At 44.4% G+C, this 25,800-nt stretch overlaps 1 protein-coding gene across 3 annotated transcripts in view; it reads right to left on the reverse strand.

The window, feature by feature from the left end:
- The window catches only part of TSPAN5 (tetraspanin 5), a 180,670-nt gene that overhangs the window by 7,813 nt on the left and 147,057 nt on the right, over nt 1–25,800 (reverse strand). For 2 of the 3 annotated variants that reach the window (XM_001165628.8, XM_009448054.5), the window contains 3 exons: nt 8,309–8,455; nt 3,555–3,725; nt 234–359 (listed from right to left, as the gene is read on the reverse strand). In XM_001165628.8, coding sequence (XP_001165628.2) covers nt 234–359; nt 3,555–3,725; nt 8,309–8,455 — 444 coding nt within the window. The remainder of the gene's footprint in view (nt 1–233; nt 360–3,554; nt 3,726–8,308; nt 8,456–25,800) is intronic. The other variant, XM_009448055.5, reaches the window with a different exon arrangement.

Here is a 25,800-nt window from a genome sequence, read left to right on the forward strand (position 1 = left end):
AATAAGCCAACGCACATAAAGGCTTAGAATAGGAACCAGCACACACTGCTAAATTAATGCCAGCAATTATTACTCCTCCTAGGAAGATTTGAGCACTATAACCCCCTACAGGAGCTACAAATAGGAGTAACCAGGTAAGAAGAGGTTTCAACCAAAAAATCACTCTGCTCGTCCCATGCACACTCCCGGCATGATGTACAGAGTAGGCCAATAGTTCGCTGGCATTCACTTACTGCGGGATCTTTAGTGCAGCAGGAGAATGGAACGCCACATCGCTCTCGACTTGCATTGGAATCTGTGCAATTGAAGTAAATATTTAGGTTCCAATCATCAGCTCCAAAAGCCCCACAGCACTGCCACTAGAGCAAACAGGAAAGAATTAGAACATCCCAACTTGGAGGCAAGCAGGCACCTACATTCACACCCGCCGAACGACACCAGCTTCTGCCAGCTCTGACCTTCTTTTCTGTCCCAGACTTTATTTTTAAGCCAAACTGAACCTAAATGGCCCATATAAAATCTTCCAAATTAATTAGGGCTGAAGGTTTGTAGGGATGTGTTGGCATGTGATTTAAACAACTGATGAGACCTGTGGTGTTAGGTGGAACAAGGGCAGAGCAGCTGTACAGCAGGGTTCAGTTAGAACAAGATCTGTTTGGCTTGGGCACGTCATTCTAGAAGGAGAAACAAGAACATTCTAGAAGGGTAAATAAGACACTAACGACAGTGGTAGTGACTGAAGGAGGCAACTGGGGTTATGGGTGGGCTACCTATAGGCTTACTTTTTCAAAGTTTTGATCTCTACATTCTAATAGTTTTTTAAAGATCTGTTTTGTTTTATGGAGTGCAGGGAGACCCCCTGAAACTATTGCTATGGAATAAAAGATGAAATGCTCCTGATTATTGTAAATACAAAATTGCATGCAGGATTGTGTAAAGACAATGCCAGGTTGGACTGCCAGAATGAGCCAACAGTGCGTGATGTGCTTCCCCCTGCAGAGAGCCTATGAATGGATGTGCAGTCAGGGAGGTTTCACATCACCAAGATTCCTATCCCAGAAAAGCAGATGTTCATAGCTCTGGGAATAGAATGCGACCTTTGTGGAGAGCCTATAAACAGACACATGAGGGGCACCTGTCCATATGTATAAGACAGGGCTATAAATGCCCTCATCTTGCCACGGCTCTTCTAGGCCTCTTTAGGGTTAAGGCATACTCCCTTCTGAGAATTTCTGGTCTAACTGGTTGTGTAGCTTCACGTCCTGTTTCTATGGATTGTTTGTAACTGGCTTTTGCTGCAACTGTTACTGCTGATTAATATCTTGCTAATCATAGGTTGTGGAAAGACTGTGTTTCTGTTTTAAGGCTCTGTTAGAAATTACTGATGCATACACTATATTGTAAATTCTTATCCCTGTATACTGTACTTCTGCATACAGATGTTATGTTAAAGAATTACTTCATCCCCATGTGACCATCTCACCTCATAATCAAATGATCCTAAATCCCTCACTAACCTACCCCCACCCTCACTAAACTTAATAATAAATTCTGGTATATCCAGTGCATTGTTGGCACTGCGTGACCAGAAGGCGGTGACCCCCCTGGACCCAGCTTTCACTATCTTGTGTGTGTCTATTCTTTCTCGACCTGCCGATCCGCCTGGGAACAGAGAGAGCCCTGTTGCATTGCAGGCTGCTGGCCAGATCCCGCAATAATGGAGGTATAACTGACATACAATCAACTGCACATTTTAAAGTATACAATTTGATAAATTTTGACATCTGTATACATCACAAAAACATCACCACAATCAATGGATATATAGTTGATATATCCATTACCACCAAAAATTTTAGAGGTTAACTTTTCATCATATTTGTTTCTACTCTGAGTTTGTTTAAAAACAAGTGCATGTGTTTTACATTTTCAACTTTAAAAAGTCAGTCTTCCAATTAAAATATATTAAAACAAGCGGTTAAATTCAGTGGTTCTTAAATGGGGCCTGAGTCAAAGGCTACTACACAAGCCCCTTCCTCACTTCCCTGGGATGCACTTTCTCTACTTCTCTGAGTTAAATAAATATCAAGCCTCAACCATTTGAAGACTTTCTGGACCAACAGCTACTTCTAAACATTACATTCCATGATGCAAAAAGAAAATCACATGAAACTGTAGTATTTCCGTTTAAAGCACACAGCATCCCAAGACAACATGGTCCTTCCAGGGCTTGGGTCGTGCATTTCAAGGTGTGTCCACAAAGCTCCATCAATGTGTCATGCAAACCAGTCAGGAATAATGCCAGGAAAGGGATTATTAGGGAGCCTGCACCCATTAGGACCTAATAAAACAGTGAAATCAGCTGAGGACATGAATCAAGGCTTAATTTCCCACTTAAGGGGCAGCTTACTCCAGGATGAAATGTTGCTGCCACTGAACAAAACCACATAACCTGGCTCAGTCCTGAGTGCCTAAGGAAGGGGATGGCCTCCCTCATAAAGAGTGTCAACATGGCTGCTGCCTCCTTTCATCACAGGCAGACAACTATCCAACCCCAAGAAGGCTACTGTTCACTGGGCTTCTGCTTGCCCTCTGGTCCTGCCATATACATGAATGCCACAGACACCGCTGTCCAAGTCCAAGCTCAGCCTACCCGACTTTTCAGTGCAGGTATATAAAGACCTGCAAGTTTGTAGGACCCTAACACCTTAGCCTAATATAAAAACACGTATGTCTCATTAGTGTCATAATATCCCTGTGAGTTAGACAGTAGCTAGTATTATTTCCATTTTGCTATTGGGGAAATAGGTCAAGGTCCTGTGAGCCCAGGGTCCCTTTTCAGATTTTGGCACTAGACCTGTGTCTTTTGGTCCCTTGCATTCTGAGTGAAACGGGACATCTGCTGCTTTGCTGGCACTGAAAGAGCCATTTCACAGGCATGCTCAGAGACCGGAGGGAGTGGCCTGGACTCCAATGCTCAGGGATAGGAGGGAGTGGCCCGGATTCCACTGCACAGATTCTTCACTTGTTAGAAGCCACTAGGACTTAGGAGTTTCTAAGCTTTTGCTTTTAACTGCATGTGCAATAATAATATTTGGATAGGCACATTTTAGGAACTTTGTGGCAAATTATTCTGTTGATAAGTAGATTATTATGAGCTGTGAAATATCAAGGATTACCAAAAAAGGGGGCAAGGGATAAGAAAGAATCCATATTTAATAACCAAAGAAAACTTTAAACCCGGAGCAAAACAATGTTCCTCAAATGCAAATAGGAAAGGACAGCCATGATTATAACGTTTTGCTCAAGCATTTTCTTCTTTGTTCCTCTAACTTAACAGAAGTTGAAACAAGTGAAAACAGGACATTTCCATTTAGAATACAAATCCTGTAAGTCACAGAGCAAGTCGGGAAATAATAAACAAACAAACAAACACCCATGCAGAATAGTCAGGTAGTTTCCAGCTGGCAGATGCAGAAACCAGGAGGGATGAAATTCACCGGGGTCATCGTTCAGAGAACTTTCAACTTGAAAACAAACCACTTTAAACTTACATATTCCTGGGTGAAGTCTATGAGGTTTTGCAAATCAATGTCATCCCGATATGCTCTGATGTTGTTGTTTATAAAGAAATACAGCTGGTCTTTGATCCAGTCTTTGAAAACAAATGCTAGAACTCCGGCAGTGAGCTCCAGGAAGAAAATAATTCCCAGGAACACAGAAAACTAAGACAAAAGACACATACACAGAGAACAGTTATAAGGGCTATTTTGATCATATATAGCTAAATGGTTCCTCTCTAAACAGGTTTGTAATTACATTGGATTGTTATACATCTCCAAAGCAGATAATCTCCAGTTTCTGCTGATTCATTAATAGAATATTACACTCCAAGAAAGGACTTTCAAAAATCATTTTATAATCACATTTTAGGGTCTCTAGTGTTCCATTTGATAATTAACCAACAAAGCCCATAAGCAAACATGGATAATAAGAATTTCTCATTAGACCCACATTAAGGCCTAATTAATTTCTCATGATTAATGTACTGCCAGATGCTTGTAACAATGACCTGCCCCTATCTCTAGTAAGCTTCTGTAACTTGAAAGATAGATTATTCCAATATTTTAAGATCGCCTGTCATTTGTTACTGTGGCCTTGATTCTCTATGCAATATATTCCTTTTATGGATTCAGACACCATTTTAATTCTCTTTTGCACCTGCTATACAGGGTAAAATAACAGATGTGTTCATCTTAGATGAAGGGGTCAAAGAGGAAGTAGTGGGGTGGGCAGTGACCGCGAAATGAAAGTTATTTCCCATCATAAAAACAAAATGAAACCCCTGAGTTGAGGGCTTTCCTGGGAATGCTAGCTGTGCTTGCCTTCCTCTAGGAAGCATGGGCCCCAGCAACATTTTAAGTGACATCAAAATGCAGCCAAGGGGAGACTTCCGCTTAATGTAGACAACAAGGGTTTTAAAAGAGGGGCTCAAGACCATGAGGCAACGTGGTAACTGCCCGTAACTCTGGAGAAATTCCCCTTCCATCTAGAAGACTCAGAAGAGTCTCGGCTTAGTCATATCGACTTACTGCTCACGCCCACTGTTTTTTCCACCTCCTACCATCCTGTATTCTTAACCTTCTCAAACTTTGTTGTTAAAATAGATTATGAGAAATGAGCTGTGAAGGACCAGAGGGTACACTGTGGGTAAATTTCTGGTGACAACAGCAGAGAGGGTGACATGGGCCACAACTGCTGGGCAGAGGTCCTGAAGGCCACATGCAGAACAGTGAGCAGCTGAGGAGGCAGGGGGTGCTCAGGTGGTCTGCGGTTCTATCTTCAGCAAGCAGACAAGGAGCTGCCAGCCAAGGGAAAAATGTACTGGGGAGAGGTGCAAAGGAAACAGCAGTTACTCATTAAAAGAACAAAAGACAAAAAACATTTATTCATTCAGCAAACATCTACTGAATGACCCACAATGAGTCAGGCCCTGAGATAGGTGGGCTTTGCAGAAACAAGGATGAGTAAGAACAAGGGGTATCCTTGCCTTCAAAGATGTCCCAGTCTTATGTGATTAGGGAGGCTAGGCAGGGAGTGGGTATCTGCAGACATTAGATGTCTGTAGATCTGGCAGTATTTGTCTAGGGTGCCAAGTACTGCTCTGTGAGGGTGGGCACGGGAGGAGGAGTGGAAGGTGGAAATAAGTGTTTGGCAAAGTTTTTGGACTCCCAGGTTAAGGCCCCAATTCTAGACCCTCCAGCTCAGCCCTTCAGGTTTCCCTAGAGTTCCTGATTATATATCCTTCATGAATTCGCCAGAAATGGAATTTAAACAGTTCTTAATTATCATCAGTGATGCCAATAATTTCAATTTAAACTTTCCCCAATCTAGAAAAATGGACAGAAAAAATATCACACCACTTCTGCTCAATGCCTACCCTACAGTGTAAATAACTCCCTGCCCTGTATTAGGCCCCACCTTAAGCATGTAAATATGAATTATGAATTATCACAGTACAGAAATGACAAAATTATAGCTAGCATACATGAGCATACACAGGAAACACCAAGTCAGGGAAAGATTTTAATTCAGTTTTTGTTCTCACCTCCATAAAAGTTAAGTGCATATTCCAGTTCCCCTGGTAAATTTTCTCTTCATGTTACATAATATACATACCAAAAATTGAGTCCAAATTCAATTCATATAAAATATTTGGCAGATACCTACATGCCCCAGGCCCTGTTGAGCTAATTTCCTCTATTTCCAAAGGTGCAGACACTGACTCACAGGCTTCACCCTAGAGCCTCAGTCAACCAAGAAGGTCTATTTCCATTTTGCAGTATCTTAGTTCCTAGATTTTCCCTCAGCAAGTCTCCTAGGGGAATCAGATCTTTAGAGCTATTTGGAGTCCTGTGGACGTTTACTTACTACTTATCTCATACCTCCTGTTCGAAGATTATTCCAGGCAAGTTTTTATTGTTTGTCCTAAATGGAGAGAGGCCATTTAAGATATTTTCCAAGTCTTAAAAGCCAAGAAACAACACTATTCTCTTCATTTCCAACATGAGACTTTATAAATTAAGGTGCTGATTTAGAGAAATGTGTAGTTTTCTGCCTGTTCAGTTAACACTGGACTCTTCAACTGTAAGAAATGATAAACTATATTAAAGGGGCCACCACTACAAATGAAACTATATTAAAGTAAATCACAATTAAGGGGACTGAGCAGGTGCAGTGGCTCATGCCTGTAATCCCAGCATTCTGGGAGGCTGAGCAAGGTGGATCACTTGAGGTCCGGAGTTCAAGACCAGCCTGGCCAACATGGTGAAACCCCATCTTTGCTAAAAAAAAAAAAAAAATACAATTCAGAGGATCCCAGCCAGGTGTGGTGGCTCACGCCTGTAATCCCAGCACTTTGGGAGGCCGAGGCGGGTGGATCACCTGAGGTCGGGAGTTTGAGACCAGGCTGGCCAACATGGTGAAACCCCATCTCTACTAAAAATAAAAAAATTAGCCAGGCACGGTGGTAGGCTCCTGTAATCCCAGCTACTCGGGAGGCTGAGGCAGGAGAATCACTTGAATCCAGGAGGCAGAGGTTGCAGTGAACCGAGATCACACCATTGCACTCCAGCCTGGGCAACAAGAGTGAAACTCCATCTAAAAAAAAAAAAAAAGGATCCCACATTTTGGGGCATGGAGGCCAAAACTGATGAAATAGTGGCAACAGATGAGTATGACCAGGACCCAATCAGGCTACAGGAAAGCTGGCAAGGTGAGCTGAGCACTGGAGCACTGAGATGCCTCAAGCCAAGAAGACTGGCAGGTTGGCAGGTGGCAATCAGGGACAGAGCTCTCCTGGGGGCTCCCCAGGTTTCTGAATAGGTGAAGAATGGAGCATTTGGTTGTGTGTGTATGAGAGAGGGAGGGAGAGAGAGAGAGACACTGTGTGTGTGTGTGTGTGTGTGTGTGTGTGTGTGTGTGTGTGTGGCAAAGGAGGGATCTGGCAGATAAGGCAGATGGAGTCTTAGGAAACTAGCTACAGCCACTGTGGTCCCATGTATCCACAAGAGAGAACCAGCTGCTTGTGAACTTATCTGTAAGACCAGGTACCCCTCGGTTCTCCTTGTTAGAATAAGTCATGCTAATTTTCAGGTTAAATAGCCTCCAAAAGCTTCATCGAGACAGAGCTGCTCAGAAATGGGCTGCCCTGGGTGGGGCACACCGTGTACCCTCTTCTCAGGGATGTTTAAGAAAAGACGCTGGAGGATGATGTGGCAGAAATGCTGGGGAAGAGAATCACACATTACATGACTATTGGGCTACTTCTTGGATATGCTTTTTTTTTTTTTTTTTAATGAGAATGTCCCTGGATGATGATGTGTCAACAAAAGTTGGGAATAACTGTGGTAACAGGAAATATTACACTACAACTGTTCTCTAGAAATCTCCACCATCCCCATCCTTCCTCAGCAAATGAAGGTAGGTGCTTTGGATCCTTTCTCTGTTCTTAGAAAGGGGAATGGATGCTTCGTATAGAGAGCTATGATTCAGACGCCCATCAGAGTGCCAAGCTCCATGCTGACAGGCACATTTGGCTACATTCAACAACCCTACATAAGATACATAAACGGCACATGCCATTTTCTTCTCCTTTGAAAGGAGTCTCCAACACAAAGGCTTTCACTTTTCATTCTCTATTTTAACTTTAAATACCAATGAACCCCCTGGTGAAACCTCTCCTCTACAAACATTCACTCAGACAGTGATCACACCAACCGCACCACATCTAAAAATTACAAAGGAGAACTCTGTACCAGCTAAGGACAAAGAAGCTTTACCTTTTACTGTTTCTCCATATTTAGCAAAACCTACTGCTTAACAGATTTAATCTGGACAGGCCACAGTCACTGTGCTTTTGCCTGGTTTCTCCAAACCAACAGCCTGCACAGCTCCCCACTTACTATGTGCATTAAAACGGTGGGAAGGAATCACTTAGAAGAAAATATATATATATACCTACCTTAGTCCCAAAGATATCTTAGGGAATGGAATCCAAGTCTGTGATATATATGCACAAAACCTCCATGGATGGCACGGTGGGGCGGTGGGGGTGGTGGTGTACTTATTAAGGAGGCACAACTGGGAATCAGGGCTAGAGAGCTCTCTCAAAAGAAAATAATGACCTGGGCCCTACTTTGGCCAGTGCCTTTGGTACAGCTCACTGTCTTGCCTGTAGATAGGGTGACCTCCTGATGGAAGGTAAAGTTTTGGCTCTCAATCTGAGAGTAGAGAGTGGAATACTTACAAACTTGAGAAGGAAAGTGTTTTCCCGTAGCGCTCCAATGCACCCTGCAAATCCCAAAATGAACATCACTCCTCCCACCACAAGGAAGAGCCAAACTGGGTCAAAGCCGCCGAGATCGGTGATGGAAGAGATGTTGGACAGAACTCCCTGGGAGCAGAAAAGAACACACAACAAGGCACCGGGATGTGGGGTCAGTTTTCCAACATGTAAAGATTATCGCATTTGTCCTTTCCCCTCCCAAAGAAAACGTTCAGAGGGCATCTGATTATCAGGTATGTGATTAATACTTAAGAGAGGAAAGAAAGAGAGAAAGAAAGAGAAAGAGAAAGAGTGAGAAAGAAAGAGAAAGAAAGAGAAAGAGAAAAGAGAGAAACAAAAGGGAGGAAGGGAGGAAGCGAGGAAGGGAGGGAGGGGGGATGGAGGGAAGGAGGGAGGGAAACTGCTTTCTTTCCAACGTCTAAATGTGTTCATATTTTTGGGAAAACTATATGTAGAAAAAAAAAGAAAGAAAAGAAGAGCCCAAGAAACTGTCATTAGACCCTGTAAGGAGAAGACGTGGTGTTACCTTTGGTTTCAGTGTCTGCAAATATAAGAGGTCTCCAGTAAAAACAAACAAACAAAAAAAGACAGATGTATAAAAAACACACACCCCCCCGACCCCCAGAGAGGGGGGAGGTCATCTTCTGTAAGACCCAGTTCACGCAGAAGTTAGACAAATGCCTATTGCAAAGCCCTTGGCATTTCTCAGGAAATAGGGTCGAGCTAGAAGCTGAAAACTAACACAGCACCCGGTCCCGGCTACAAACACCTACAAGTTTTTTTTTTCCAAGAAAATATCGTACCTCAGGATCTACTCTTGAGCTCCATGGGAGACCTTTATAAGGCTGAGATCCCAAAAGCCTTGTGTGGTTTGCTCTGGTGGCTGTTCTGTGGCTTGCTGTTGGGGTATTTCTTACCCCCTTTGAGTTGAAATTTAAATGATTTACAAATCAAAGGTTACTTCCTCACTTTCAAGTCTTATTCTTCTTCCACAAGAACACCAAACGGACCTCGAGTAATTTCATTTTTCCACAAACAATGACATTTCTTTACTGAAATCCCCTCTTCCCTTATGTGTGATACCATATCAAATACCACCCAGAACCTATGTTACAAGATTATTTTGAAACTGTGGATGTGCATGGGCCTTAAACAGCCAATATCACCAATATTTTAATTTTATTGAAGTTGTTTGGTACTCTCAAATCAAAATACCTCCAGAGAATCACAGTATAGTTTGCTGTAAAGCCTTAATAATAAAAAAAAAAAATTGTTTTCAAAGCACTCCCAATAACCTGTAAGAACAGGAAGCAATCATCTGATTTTATACTTGCGGGAAATGGAACTCAGAGCAGTTTGGTGATGGGCTGAAGGTGACAGACGCCATTGCTTCTTTGAAACCAGTACACAATGTCTATTTCAGTACCAAGCAGGGGCCACACACTTGCTTCCCAGTACTTCCCAGTCAGCACTAAGCAACATCTGAACTTAGGAGTTTTAAGTTTTAATCCATTTAAAGGTTGTAGGTAGGAACATTTGGAGAAGCATATTTCGTTTGTTCTATTTTTCTGTCTGTTTCTTCCTTTAGGGGGGTGTCAACTTACGAACAATAATAGGATATTAAGAACAGAATGTATATGGGGAATAAAGAACTCTTAAAATGTAAAACTTAAACCTAATTTTAAAAAGTCTAAGGTTTAATGTCACAGACAAATGGTTGAAAGGCTATTAAAGCAGTTAGGATTGAGGTTGTATTCATTAACTTCTGAGGTGACATCAAAGAAGGCAACCACACCCTTCACAAGTCTGCATAGACCAAAGGTTTGATCCAATTTTGTTTCTTGGGTTTCCAAGCAGTGAACTATGAATATTTACTCCAGGGGGAAAAGGTTGAAGGAAAACACAGAAATACTCAAACCAAATTCTCCACCTATACAAATGATGCTGAGAAAAAACTTGCCAGAGAAGTCGGACAAAATCCAAGCAACAGACTGGGTGGAGTGGCTCACACCTGTAATCCCAACACTTTGGGAGGCTGAAGTGGGAGGATTGCTTGAGGCCAGGAGTTTGAGACCAGCCTGGGCAGTATAGCGAGACCCTTTCTCTACAAAAATAAACTTAGAATAAAAAATCCAAGCAACAGTGCTAAAGGCCCAGGGTTGTTAGGAAACCAGCCTCCCCCCTGACAATGCCTTTAACCACAGATGTTAGTACCTGAAGTTTTCAGGTTATGGACCTTCTCAGCCACGGGAAGAGAGAGAAGACTTTGGGGATACATGAAGACATTCTTAAAAGACTTTAAGCTTAATTATGGGAGAAGAAGACACAGTTAACTTGGCACCAGAAAGAGGAGGTAGCAGTAGCAGAATTGACAGAGAGAAATGTCAGTTCCATCATAAAGAGGCATTTCTAATACTGAGAGACAGGACTAGCTGGATTTCCTAGGCCGAATAAGAATTCCTAAGCCTAGCTGGGAAAGGTGACCGCACCCACTTTTAAACATGGGGCTTGTAACTACTCAGCTCACACCCAACCAATCAGGTAGTAAATAGGCTCACTAAAATACAAATTAGGCTAAAGCAGGAGGTAAAGAAATAGTCAAATCATGTATCGCCTGAGAGCACAGGGGGAGGGACAATGATTGAGATATAAACTCAGGCATTCAAGCAGGGAGTGGGCAACCCCTTTGGGTCCCCTCCCGTTGTATGGGAGCTCTGTTTTCACTCTATTAAATCTTGCAAACTGCACACTCTCTGGTCTGTGTTTGTTCTGGTTCGAACTGAGCTTTCACTTGCCGTCCACCACTGCTGATTGCCGTCGTTGTAGACGCTACCACTGACTTCCACCCCTCCGGATCCGGCAGGGTATCCGCTGTGCTCCTGATCCAGCGAGGTGCCCACTGCCACTCCTAATCGGGCTAGAGGCTCGCCATTGTTCCTGCGCGGGCTAAGTGCCCGGGGTTCATCCTAATTGAGCTGAATAGAGCTGTAACACTCACCGCATGGCCCAAGATTCCATTCCTTGGAATCCGTGAGGCCAAGAACCCCAGGTCAGAGAACAAGAGGCTTGCCGCCACTTTGGAAGCGGCCCGCCACCATCTTGGGAGCTCTAAGAACAAGGACCCCCGGTAACAATACCACCAAGTCTGTTCAATGAACCAAAGAAGGCTGCCCTGAGAAATACGGGATTCCCCAACAGGGGAGCTGATGCTGTGAACCTCTGTCAACAGCATTCTAGGAAAGATTCCCAAAGTGGATGGGAAATTAGGCCTTAATGACCTTTAGGATTCCTTTCAACTTTAAGACCGTTCTATGATTTCATCCATTTTTAATGGGCTTTTTAGTTGCGGCTCACAAGTCTGAACAAAGATCAGATTGCTCCCAAACCCTTGCCCATGATCCATGGTTGTACATAAAGAGCTCAGTGGGTAACAAAGACGATGATCTGAGCAACTCAGCAAAGCAAGCAACAAGCTAGCAAACATACCTATGCCCGAAATAGCAAAATAATCCCTCCCCCAAAGACAAAGAAGTATGATCCCAACTGTCAGGAGATTCCTAGATCATCTGCACTCTCTGGGTTTAATTTGGAGGATAAAAATTGGCTTCTCAGACAAACTCATTTTAATACTTACTCTCTCCAGCCTTCAGAGGCAGTTTTAATTGAGAGCCTTCAACTGTTTCCACGGAAACAACAATCATTGGGGGGCTGAGCTGGACTGCAGATTCTACTTATTTAATCCTAAATTCTGGCAAAGATAGAGCTGCAAACAGATACTACAGCATGCTGGGGGGACTAATCTCCCACAAAGCATAGGAAAGACTACCAAGAACTTTATTTTTAATGGATTCAGAATATACCCACGTAGTTATCAGTTGAAAACTAACTCAAATATTTTTTTTCCTGGGTGAAAAGAATATATCCTTTATCTATTTATTTAAAATTATTTTAAAATTTTAAAAAACTGAAATGGACATAAAATTGTATATATTGGCCGGGCTTGGTGGCTCACGCCTGTAATCCCAGCACTTTGGGAGGCCGAGGCGGGCAGATCACGAGGTCAGGAAATCGAGACCATCCTGGCTAACACGGTGAAACCCCCCGTCTCTACTAAAAATGCAAAAAATTAGCCGGGCGTGGCAGCACGCGCCTGTAGTTCCAGCAACTCGGGAGGCTGAGGCAGAAGAATGGCGTGAACCCGGGAGGCGGAGCTTGCAGTGAGCCGATATCGCACCACTGCACTCCGGCCTGGGTGACAAAGCGAGACTCCGCCTCAGAAAAAAAAAAAAATTGTATGTATTGTACATGTCCATGTTTTGAGGTGCGTGTATATATAAATAGTGGAATGACTAAATCTGGCTAGTTAGCATGTGCATTACCTCACATAGTTATCATTTTTGTGGTGAGAACACTTTACATTCACTCAGCATTTTTCAAGAATATATTATTAACCATCATCACTACCTCAAATCTTGAAACACAAGAAGTGAATGTGGAAGTCAATGCCCAATGGCCAGTATTTTTCCCCTTGGGATTAGGGAAAATTAGGGATTACTTACCTAGCAGGAGAAAAAAACAGACTTATTCTTTCATCTGTGCACAATTTCCCAACATTCACTGAAGAGCAGCAGTTTTATTGCTTTTGACTACACAGAGGGATTGGGAGGCCAAGGCGGACAGATCATGAGGTCAAGAAATCGAGACCATCCTGGCCAACACAGTGAAACCCAGTCTCAACTAAAAATACAAAAATGAGCTGCACGTGGTGGTACCTGCCTGTAATCCCAGCTACTCGAGAGGCTGAGGCAGGAGAATCGCTTGAACCCAGGAGGCAGAGGTTGCAGTGAGCTGAGATTGAGCCACTGCACTCCAGCCTGGTGACAGAGCAAGACTCTGTCTTAAAAAAAAAAAAAAAGGGGGGGGGGGGAACATAATCCTGACAACAGTGATTTGGATTACAAAAATGATAGGGAGTTGACTGTTCAGTCTTCTGTTGTCCTAAAGATGGGGTCTCTTTCTGGACTTTTTAATTTCATTCAGCTCAATTTGACAGATGAGTAAGAAGTGCTAGTATATGCCTGCTGAAGAGTAATTATAATTAAACCTTGTAGTTGACAAGAAGCTGTAAGAAAAAAAATCTAAGATTACAGTTAAGTCTGCCAAGCAATTTAAAACAGGCACCAGATTCACAGTAAATCCTTAGGAATGTGCAAGAATACCACCAGCAGACACCTAGTCTTCTGGGAACCTGAGGCCCCCGCCTCTTCTGGGAACAGCACCACCCCCTCCTTGTAAGGATGCCTTCGCCCCTCTTTTCACTCGATGACCCCTCAGAGCTGCCAAGATCTCATACAATCCTGCTGGCCTGGTGAGGGCTGAGAAGCCTGGATTCCCTTCCTAAAGTGCCAGGATTTAGAACAGGCACCTTTCTCTAGTGGCTGAGACTCTAAAATGCCAAACTCCAGAGCCTTGTGAAGCATGTCATATTTCTTACCACGTGGAGAAAGTCAGACTGCAGTGAGAAGCAGAAAACCGCGCTCAAGAAGAAACAAAGAACAAGAGTAGGGAGGGAAAATCCAGACAGCATTATAAATCCCCAGTCCAGTGGTTCCTGAGGCCTGCCCTAGAGCTCTATGTGTCACTCCAGGAGCCTTAGATACACTCCCTTGATTGCTTATGCTGGTTCTCTTTGGGTCTTCATTTGCATCTGTGAAGTCCTGCACAACACAAAAGTTTTGAATACACTATGCTTCAGTCCTCCATGCATGTAAACGCACACACAGACATGCACATAGACACACAGACACACGCACGTGGTCGAAGCTGGGAAAAAATGTGGGTATAGGGAGCAAAGGGATGTGCCAGGTTTTAAATGGTCATTTTCCCCAGCTGGCTGATATTTCAAGTCAATGTAGTAATTAAGCCGGTGTAAACAGTCTCATTCATGTTAACTCACTATGAATTCAGCATCATCAATGAAATGAGCAGTTCTGTGGAACTTTTATGGAACTTTTAGGTGATTTGTCTATGTTACTGACAAATAATGCATAACATGGTTTAACCTCCAATTCTGCATGTAAACTTGAATGTTCAGCCCTTGAGTTTAAATACCAACTTTTAAAACCTCAAACACGGAAAAAAATCAATACATCGGGAGGCCGAGGTAGGGGGATTGCCTGAAGCCAGAAGTTTGAGACCAGCCTGGGCAATAAAACAAGACCCCATCTCTAGAAAAAATTTAAACATAAGTCAGGTACACTGGTGTGTGCCTGTAGTCCTAGCTACTTGGGAGGCTGAGGCAGAAAGATCACTTGAGTCCACGAGTTGGAGGCTGCAGTGAGCCATGATCACGTCACTGCACTCCAGCCTGGGCAACAGAGTGAAATCACATCTCAAAAAGTAATAAAACATAAATAAGTAAATAAATACAAAATGTTATTTGACTACTCTCTTCTGTACCTGTTTATGCCAGAAGTGCACACACAGAGCTTGGCATCTATATTCCACAGGAAGTTCTCATCCTTCTCCTACCTGAATCCTACAAGCATAGCAAGCCCTGGGGGCTAAAGATGTCAAGCGTACTAGACTTTGCAGATAACATCAGAAAATATCCCATGAAGCTGAACCTAACTGGAACAAGGATAAATGAGTGAGAAGCAGAGTAACGGGCCACACACAGTTATTTCCATCCGTTTTAGTTGACATATGAAAGTGAGATTCTGAACAGTAGTAGCAGAAACAGAAAGATTCAGAATGAGAGAGAGCCAGAGACCAAGACTGCAGGTGATGAGAAAAATATATTCAAGATGATCGATTCAGAATGCTATGTGGGAAGAATTCCTCTACATATATCTTATTAATACATTAAAATTTTATTAGTAAGAACTGATATAAATGAATATATTCATAAGAATTCTTCGTATGCAGACTATATGCTATGTCAATATTCTTCTTAGGATCCTTAATCTTCTCTTCTCCTGCCTCTGAAGTCTACAGCTGTTGTTGCAGCAGGCAGCAGAGGCAAAAAACAAATGGACCATAACATAAAGTGCTGCTATAAAGACAAAATGAATAGCAGTCAATTTAAAAAGTTGAAAGAAAAAAATATATTCAACAAATTGGCCATTCTGCAAATTAGCTTTTGGACAACTAACTCTGGCATATCCACTTGAAGCCTTTAAGAGATGATTCTGCAATAGGAGATTTCCATTATCCACTAGGTACCAGACAGCATCTCTCATAACTTAGCAAAGAGACCAGTATATGTCTAAGAAGAAATAAGACACATTAGTGGTCCACGTCTAAGGCAATAGGATTATAACAGAAGTTTAGAGAGCCAACAAGTAACAATGTATCCATTTGCACCCATCGTGGTACAAGGGAGACTCTGATATTCCAGCCACTTAGACTAGCCTGCTCTAGAGTGGGGCAGAGAGAGCATTCCAGAATCACCCACCTCCTGAACAAACCATCCTGAACTGTACTTAAGCCAATGAGGCTCACCTCCAATATCCCCTGGGATCCAAGTAAATCCAAAACTCAGAAAGTGGGGTAGCCTGGACAATGGGGGAGACAGACAGACAGACAGACAGACACTAATACAGACTAGCTTGTCTTGAATCCCAATCCTAAGCCAAATTGAGGCTTAGGCAGATGAAGTAACCTGCCTAAGATCGCACTTACTACCTGTGTCATCTTAGGCAGCTTACCTCATCTGCCTAAGCCTCAATTTCTGTATCTGTGAAAATGGTACTCTATGTCCTAAGGTTATTATGAGGATGATGGAAACAATCCAAGTAAATCCAAACACAATGTGAAGTGCTTCGAATATAATAAGAATTAAATAAAAGTATATTGCCATCATCACTGTTATCACTATTATATTAATAATATAATTATTAGAACAAGAAGAAGACACCAGACGCTGTAGAAGCACCCAGGAGGAGTGTCTAACCCAACTGCACTGGAGAAGAAACTGTTTTGCTCTGGGTACTTGCCCTGCCTGACCCCCTCTAAGGAAAGCCATGGCCACAGTTGATGATCATGCCTAACAGAGGTGACAGTCACTAACTTGTTAATAAGATCTTCTTTTGGGGGGAATTGGAAATAATCTAAGACATGGAGAGAAAAGGCAGAAGAGGGAGGCCATGAGGAAGCTGAAGCCAGGAGTAGGCAGAAGCCATGAGTGGTGGAAGCTTAGCGTACTGAGAAGTGGTGCAGCAGAGAAGAGAGCAGGGAGGAGTCAGTGACTGCGGTAAGACAGCAGTGCTGTTGCCACGATGGTGGCACATGGAACCAGGAGCAAGGATACCTCTGTTGCTGGGGTGCTGACTGGCACACTGGTTGTCAGTCACCACTCTGGAGTGACCTTCCAGTGGCTGAACTATGTTCTATCCCCGTTAGATCCGGCTGTTCAGTGGTTTGATGAACACAGTATGTCTCAGTAAGAATGTGAAAAACCAGCCAACCGGCCAGGCGCAGTGGCTCATGCCTGTAATCCCAGCACTCTGGGAGGCCGAGCCGGGTGGATCAAGAGGCCAGGAGATCGAGACCATCCTGGCTAATGTGGTGAAACCCTGTCTCTACTAAAAATACAAAAAATTAGCCAGGTGTGGTGGTGGGCGTAGTCCCAATTACTCGGGAGGCTGAGGCAGGAGAATGGCATGAACCCGGGAGGCGGACCTTGCACACGCCAGTGAGCTGAGACTGTAAAACTGCACTACAGCCTGGGAGACAGAGAGAGCCTCCGTCTCAAAAAAAAAAAAAAAAAAAAAAGACAAACCAGCCAACCTTCCCTCTCCTCATTAGTGCCTTATTCATTCAGCTGTCTCTGGAATTTAAGCAGCTTCTTCCCCATGCTTCTGCAATAAAGGAATACGTCCTGAGTAACTATTTCTTCTTCAAAGAGGTTTCTATGCACATGCAGAAACGAAAAGGCAAACAAAACTCCAGAAGGGTTCCACACCAATAAACTTCAGGAGTGTCTTTTTTTTTTTTTTCATCACCAGCACAGAGGAGCCTCTGTGTGCCACCTGGCAAGCTTCTTCTCGCAACCCACACAGAAAAGAAATACAAAAATAGCATTAATAAACCCCAAGGTCTGGGACTCTTCTGCTTTTGCATATACAAGCACATTCCTTCCAACTGCTGGATAAGAAAGAGAGAGAGACAGGCCTATGAAATGTGTACCCAAAGCTGGGCCAGATGGACCCCTTTGAGATTTATGAGACTAGCTCTTGATTCACCAACCCCTCCATAAACCAGATCCTACTGACAACAGTTTTCCTAGAGTAAGAGACAGAGAAGGATTTCCCTAGTGAGAAAGGGTAACAAGGAATGACATTTCAAAGAAAATACAGCTACTCAGAGAGGGGTGATCCTGGAGAGTTAGAAATGTGGTTCTAAACAGTATACACAGTAAGAACAAATAGAGACCACAGGGCCACAGAGGAACCTGCCCCTATAAAAACTTGTCAAAGATGCTCCGCCACTCTGTAAAACTCCAAACATCCATCTATCTAAGGAACTGCTGCAGAGGCCAGAGTGACGACTAGGAATGAGAAGAAAGCTTGTCAGGCCCTGAACAGTCCAGGGAGATGTAAGGGAACAAGAGCAGCTGAGTTCATGCCTGGCAAAGAGATACAAGGATAAAAGACGACTAGCTGCTTCAAAGGTGCATGGCTCCTTCCCATTTTTTCTTGTCAAAAAAGGTCATTAGTGAAACTCAAGTAATCCTTTTTTTGCAGATTAAAAAGTGGCCATGACCTGCCTTTGAGGAGAAGAGGAGGAGGAGGGGTAGTCATCTTTTAGGTCTCCATACAATCCTGCAATCAAGTAGCTGCTGGGGAGGCCAGCGGTACCAAGTTCCATCAGGTGGCACTGTTCACAGGCAGGGAAACTACCATCTCTACACACTCTGGTGAGAGCCACTGCCCCATCAGCGTGGAAACAGCCACATGCAAAAGCGCAGCCTTTCAGAAATCACCCATGTTCTCAGCCATTCAGAAGCCATTCAGAATTCATTTACATTCAGAAGACGGGAGACATACCTAGAAACATTCCAGCCTAGGTGTAAAGTTTAAGCTGAAAGATTTAATAGAGGTTCTGGTATGGACTAAATGTTCGTGACTCCCCCAAATTCACATTCTGATACCCTAAGCCCCCGTGTGGTAGTATTTTGAGGTGGGGCCTTTGGGAGGTAATTAGGTTTGGAAGATGTCATGAGGGTGGGACCCCCATGATGGGATTAGTGTCTTTATAAGAAAAGGAAGAGGCTGGGCACAGTGGCTCACACCTGTAATCCCAGCACTTTGGGAGACTGAGGCGGGCAGATCATGAGGTCAGGAGTTCGAGACCAGCCTGGCCAACACAGTGAAACCCCGTCTCTACTAACAATACAAAAATCAGCCAGGCGTGCGCCTTGTAGTCCCAGCTACTCGGAAGGCTGAGCAGGAGAACTGCTTGAACCCAGGAGGCAGAGGTTGCAGTGAGCCGAGATCGTGCCACTGCCCTCCAGCTTGGGCGACACAGAGAGACTCCATCTCAAAAAAAAAAAAAAAAAAAAGAAAAGGAAGAGACCAGGGCCCTCCCTCTCTCACTGTGCCATGCCAGCACACAGCAAAAAGGCGGCTGCAAACCGAGGGCCCTCGCCAGGAACTGAATCTGTCACCACCTTGATCTTGGACTTCCCAGCCTGGCGAACTGTGAGAGAGAAATGTTTGTTATTTAAGCCACCCAGTCTATAGTATTTTGTTACAGCAGCCTGAGCTAAAACAGGCTCTGATCATGGTGCCCCTAAACTCAAGTGAAAAAAGGTGAAGTCTGGACTAGCGGCAGGTGATCCTCTATTCTGGGACCTCAAAAATATGAGACTCGTTCATTTATTGAGCAAATACTTTCATGAGGATCACCTGTGAGTTGCCAGGTATTATGTTAGTCAAGGGTATTTCTAGCAAAACATACAGTGACACCCTCAGGAGCTGAGTCTAGAGGGGAGACGGTTAAGAACAGAGTGCATGGAGCAGAGGCATAAGCAGTGGGTGTTATGGGGGTGCACGGGGAGGGGCAGAAGGTCCTATCAGTAAGAGTGCAGACAAAGTGACAGGATCTGGCCCAGTGGGGCCTCTATGTGACAAGCGGTGAGAAGAGATGAAGAGGCTGGTTGGGCGAGGCTGGGTTTGTATCTGAAGGCATTTGGAGCAGAGGAAGCTCCAGGCCATTTCTGAACTTAGAAGCCCGCTCAGGTGGCAGTCAGGTGCTGTGGAAGCAGCTAGCAGGCTCTGGGGTGATCCAGGTGAGATCTGCTGAAGGCCTGAATAAAAGCAGCACCAAAAGAACTACACTTCTCAGCAGTGACTCCAGCCAGGCACTGGGCTACCTGGACTACTTCACCCTCACCAGAAACCACCCAGGCAGGCACTCTTACCCATGTGAGGAGACAGACACAGAGAGGAACTAACATGCCCAGGTAGCCCAGGTTAGGAAGTGACAGAGCAGGGTTCTGAGCCTGGGCCGCCTGACCCAAGAGCAGGGTTCACACCACTCCCTGTGATCTATTGCTGGAAGTTGGGGTAGCAGCGGGCAGGAGGATTCTTATTTCCAACGTAACATCATACATATGTTTCTAAAATTTTAAGAAAAATATACACAATATGATGTTATAACATTCTTGCCTCTGATTTCACTGATCACTATCTGAAAACCAAAGTGAGTAGGAGACAAGACCTCCCCACCACACCCCACCTCCACCACCGCCGACAAAGGACATCTTTCTTTTGTGCACCTTGGTGAAATCTGGCAGGGACAAAAGGGGTCAGAGGAGGACTGAGAGGCAAGGTTTCTCTGGAGAAAGCAGTTGCTGTGCTGTGACACCACTGCCCAGGGCCTGGGGGTGGGGTGTGGATAGCCTCTTTCTCACCCTAAACCTCAGGAGGAGTTCCAAGGGCACCTCCCGGGAGCTCTGAAGTGGTTCTCTGCACTTGACCCGCACAGCCATTAGGGCCCGACTCTGCCTAGGAAGGGCCGGTGGGCTGCTTCCTGCCCTTGCAACCTAGAGAGAGAAGGGCCGGCCGGCTGCTCTGGTATCAGAAGTAGGTGAGGACAGGCATGGGCTGTTCTGGGGGGACTGACCTCGCTCCCAGATGAGTATGTCCTGGAGAAAACACGGGGACAGCACGGAAGAGGTGGCCTGAGGTCATCCTGGACGCTGTCAGATAGGGCTGCCTGCAGGTGTGCGAAGAAGTGACCTCAGAGGGCAGAGCTCAGAGGTGCACTGGCTGAGGAAGGTGGCCAGGTATGAGCAGGGCTGCCAGGCGGTCACCTGGAATTGAGATGGCTACCAAGCTCAAGGAAATCACTAGGCACAGGGACTCAGCAGGGGAGCTTCACAAAGACCAGGATATTCTCCTCTTTAACTTCCACCAGGCCCAGAAAGCATAGCCCACCCCAGCTTCTGCCCGGGCAGGCGGTGGGCAGAGGCATCTGGGGAGGGCCAGGGGCCAGTAGGAGGATGCAGAGGGCAAGGGCCCATGTTCCCTTCCCTCCTCAGGTGCCAAGGCTGATGGGCTCGGCAGGGAGAACATTTTAATGCAAAGTTAGGTTTGGAGTTTTATTATCCAGCCCTGTCTAATCACTGGGCCTGGATCTGTGCCTCAAAGTGAGAGAAGGACTGTGATATCTGAGAGTGAACAACAAAGTCATTGAATTTTTGACCCAACTAAATTTTCATCCCTAAGAAACCCCACTGAATACAGTTTAAAGGGGAATAGATAGAGAAACATTAAATTTTCTTCCCATATACTTCATGTGTGTGTGAAACATTACTGATTAGAGCACATCAGATCACATAGCTTCCAGGTACTGACCATGAGCTGTTTGGTTTCCAGCTTTTTTTTTTTTTTTTTTTTGAGATGGAGTCTGACTCTGCTGCCCAGGCTGGAGTGCAGTGGCGTGATCTGGGCTCACTGCAAGCTCCGCCTCCCAGGTTCATACCATTCTCCTGCCTCAGCCTCCCAAGTAGCTGGGACTACGGGCGCCTGCCACCATGCCTGGCTGATTTTTTGTATTTTTAGTAGAGATGGGGTTTCACCGTGTTAGCCAGGATGGCTTCGATCTCCTGACCTCATGATCTGCTCGCCTCGGCCTCCCAAAGTGCTGGGATTACAGGTGTGAGCCACCACGCCCGGCCGGTTTCCAGCTCTTTAGATACCACAGAGAACTTGAGGGAATCATTGGGATAATTGAGGAAAAGAATTGCAATCTACTTTCAGTCGATAAAACCAAGTCTTCATAGAAGTATTTTCAGCATCTCCGTAATGTCTCCTTAAAGAAGTTTCAATGTTAAGAAATCTATTTTTTTCTGCTCAAGTCATCTGAGTAACCATTTTCCTCTATTGCCTCCCTCAGGCAACAGAAACTGGCCTGTACTGCTATGACATTCCTGAATCAATGAATCTCACTGAATTTTCCTTCCTCGGCAAATAGGGAAAGGTTTTCCAAGGTGAGTCTCCTGTATAATTGTGACAGGAAGAACTGGAGTGTTCTGCATTGAGACCTAAAATCACAGACAGTGGGCTGGGAAAAACCCTCCAGGAAAAAGAAACATCATCTACAGCAAAGCCAAGGAGAAAAGCAATATGGGGGCTAGAGCTCCTCTAATTCCCCCTTCTCCCTACTGGGATCAGCACTGGGCACCAGTTCTTTCCTTCCAACCACCCCTAGAGAACCCAGCCTAGTGAGTGCAATGGAGGATGATAGGGGACTGGCCAGAGGACTGGGAGGGAGAGGGCCAGACTTCCAGTTTGACATCTCTGTGCCTCGGTTTCCCCACCTATGAAATAGAATGTCATTCTCTTAAAGTTAACTTGAGGGGATCCAGAAGTCAGGGAAGTGCAAATGCAACTCCTTTATAAAAAGTGGTATTTTTTTCCCGTGTAGCATTTTACAATGTGTAAAGCTCTTTTTGCATGTTCTCATTGGCTTAGTCACAAACAGCTTCTGGGCATCCATTGTGTAGGAGGCATTGTGCTAGGAACTGAGAATAAAGGGCAAAGACAGGCTCCTGTTCTCAAGGAGTTTCCAGGCCAGACAAGCCAGGAGTAGGTATCCACTCTGCTTAGTGGGCTAGGTGCTGTATTAGGGAGGCAGGGGCAGAATGGGAACATTCAATTCACACTAAGGACCAGGGAAAGGCATTTTCCCTCCTCTGAAAAGCTGAGTACTCCCTCGCCCCAATACCTTTATTTCTAATTGTGAGTGATCACTCTCCCTCTTGCTCCCACTTAAGAACTAAGTAATAAGCATAAGAGTTGAGCAAAACGGAAAAGGAATGGCATCCCTAATTTTTCCATGAAATGAGATAATCATATATAGATTTCCACTTTTACAACAGAAGTAATTTTTTTCTTTTCTGATATAGACAATATATATATATTTTGTTTCTAAGCCCGTATTCTTCTCAAATCAGACTTCAGAAACCACACGTATTTACCTCCTTTTATTCTGTAAGAATCGCTAATATAGTATGCTTACTGGAGATGTGAGGCAAGTACTGACTTCTATAACTCCATGATATAGCCAGTGTTTTAAAGAATGCTGTCATTGCTCATTTGCTCATTCATTCTTTCATAAGCAATACCTCTTGAATACTTGCTATGTGCCATCTAACGTTCTAGGTACTAGAGTGTAGTAATAAATAAAAAGTCCAGGCAATAAACTTGTTAGCGTCTAAGTGACGAGTCGCATGAGAAGGAAAAACACAAGGAAGGGGAAGAAACGGCTAGGTCAAAGGTGACATTTGAGAAGAAACCAGGAAGTAGAAGATAGCACTCGTGTGGTTTTCTGGGGAAGAGCATGCCAGGCAGGGGTAAGTGCAAAGGCCCTGGGGTTGTGGGGGTATGTTTGGGATGCGGGAGGAATAGCAAGTTGATAAGTAGGACCATAGGACACAGTGAGGAAGCACACAGTATGAAAGCAAATGTCACACAGGCCATGGGCACCATGTATGGCTTTGAGTGAGAAGATAAGCTCACTGGAGGGCTAGAAGCAGAGAAGTAAAAGGATCTGTCTTACATTTCCAAAGGATCACTCCAGCTGCTGCATGGAGACAGCCCTAGGGTAAGGGTCAGGGTGCAAGAGCAGAGGCAGAGAGATAATTGGAAGGCTTCTGCACAAATGCAGGCAAGATGTGGTGGCCACTTAGACCAGGGTATAACAGCGGAGGTGGTGGAAGAAATCGGATTTTCAATATAGTTTCAAAGTAGAGCTGACAGTATTTGCTGATGGGCTGAATATGGTATGAGGAGAAAAGAAAGCAGAGTGTCAGGAATGAGCAAGTAGAAGAGTGGAGTTGTTTCTTTACCGCAATTGGGAAGAGCAGGTTGGGAGGGCATGAGAATCAGGTGTGTTGTTTTGAATGTGTTAAGTTTCAGAAGCCTACCAGGCATTTCAGTGTGGATGCTGGGTAGGCTACTGGCTATGCAAGTCTAGAATTCAGATGAGGTTGGAAGCAAAAATATTAATTTGGAAGTCATCAGTGACAGATGGCATGTAAAGCCCCAAGTCTAGATGAGATTTCTTAAGATGAGTCAAAGCTCAGACTGAGCCTTGGGCATTCCAAAATTTAGAGGTCAGGGAAATGAGGTGGAACTAGCAAACACATGTGAGAAGGCACCACCTGTGAGGTATGGAAACCAGGAGAGTGTGATATCCTGGAAGCCAAGTGAGGAAAACGTTTCTCGAATTGAGGAGTGATGTATTATGCCTTAGTCCTTGCTTTGCTGATAAAGGTTCCCAAGTACCTGGATGAGAAAATGATGTGCTTCAGGACCCAGCATGGGTTCAATAAGAAAGTGCTAGGTTCAGTTAAGTGCCTAGGCCAGTTAACCAGTGAAAAAGTGAAAGATACCATCTATCTACAAAGACAAGATGCATAAATATAGTCTGATGTAATGACAAGTAGATGGATGAGAAACTCCTTGACTGATGACACCCAAGGGCACACCTAAGTGAATGAGTGTCAACCCCAAAGGAAATTTCTAGTGACATGTCAATGGGCTCTGTCCTTGGCCTGCTCAACAGCATATCACTGGCTTTTATCAATGATAACTAAACTTGACTGCAGTCACAACAATCTAGTAGGCTTGTTAAAATAGAGCATCGCAGTGTCTATCCTGGACCTACTGAATCAGAATTTTCCCAGGTGGCATGGTGGGGCAAAAGGAAAGTCTGCCTTAGCAGAAGGAATAGAGGGAGGAGGTTGATCATAATGTACAGCTGAAATCAAGCTGGGCGGAATGGGGAAGATGCTAGATGGAGGCTCTGGAGTGATCTCAACAGGTGGAGAGGTGGGCTGAAATATCACTGTGTCATTGTGGAATCCTGCAACTGCCTATGAAAATCAGCCATAGGTGAGGTGGATGGGGTAACCAGTTGGGTCTGCAACCTACTTGGGACTCTCAGTGAGCTGCAGACACCGTGATCTACAGTGGATCCCAAGCGAGATTGATGAGGGGAGAAAGGACGCAATCCAGCCACACTCTCTATAGCCCCTAAAGCTTCCTCTCCATGGTGCAGAAAACACACCGGAGCGGGGCCAGATGAGCACCAACAAAATGGACAAGGGGCTCCAGCCCACATCCTGTGAGGACCACCTAGAGAGAAGCAGATGTTTAGCCTGGAAACTCAGAAGGAACCAGGCCCTCACCCTGACATACCTCCCGGGTTAACATGTGGAAAGACTTATTCTGTGGGATCCAACAGGGTAGATCCACAATCAATGAGTGAAAACTAGTGGGACATGATTCTAATTTGGTGGAACGAAGGTCTTTCCAACAGGAAGGGCAACCTAAAGAGACAGAAATGCTGAGCACTTTGCTGTGGGAACCATTAAACATATATACACCCCTAAGTAGCATTTATTGCAATGTATTATTTTAGGTATATGCACACACCCTTCCTACAACTGGATAAACTCCATGAAGACTGAAACTAGGTCACTTCATCCACATTTCCCTAGAATTCAGCACAAGCCCTGCCCATGCTATGTGCTCAATAAATGTTATCTGAATGAATGAGTTGACTATCACTGGATGTTGTCAAGGGTGTTGTGGAGGTGATTCATGTCACATAATTGTCAGTGTTCCTTCCAAACAGCAGATCCTATGATCTCTGAACAATTGCACATAAATCAGCTTCCCTTGGAGACACTCATCCTTTGCATTTTTACAGTTGATTTAAAACTCAGACAAAATGAATTCTTTAAATTATTATGTCTAATGTTGAACTGCAATATTAGCCCTAGGTTTAAAACTCAGACTGATATTAAGTATGGGGTAATCATTTTTGCTTTCAATGCTTCTGTACTTCACATGAATATGCTGAAAGTCCTATCTGCTAAGAAAATGTATTTCTTCCAGTGGAAATCTCATCCTTCCAGCTATGATCCGGTTTGGGGA

This window comes from Pan troglodytes, chromosome 3, assembly GCF_028858775.2.
Source record: "Pan troglodytes isolate AG18354 chromosome 3, NHGRI_mPanTro3-v2.0_pri, whole genome shotgun sequence".
In the NCBI taxonomy this organism is placed as follows: domain Eukaryota; kingdom Metazoa; phylum Chordata; class Mammalia; order Primates; family Hominidae; genus Pan; species Pan troglodytes.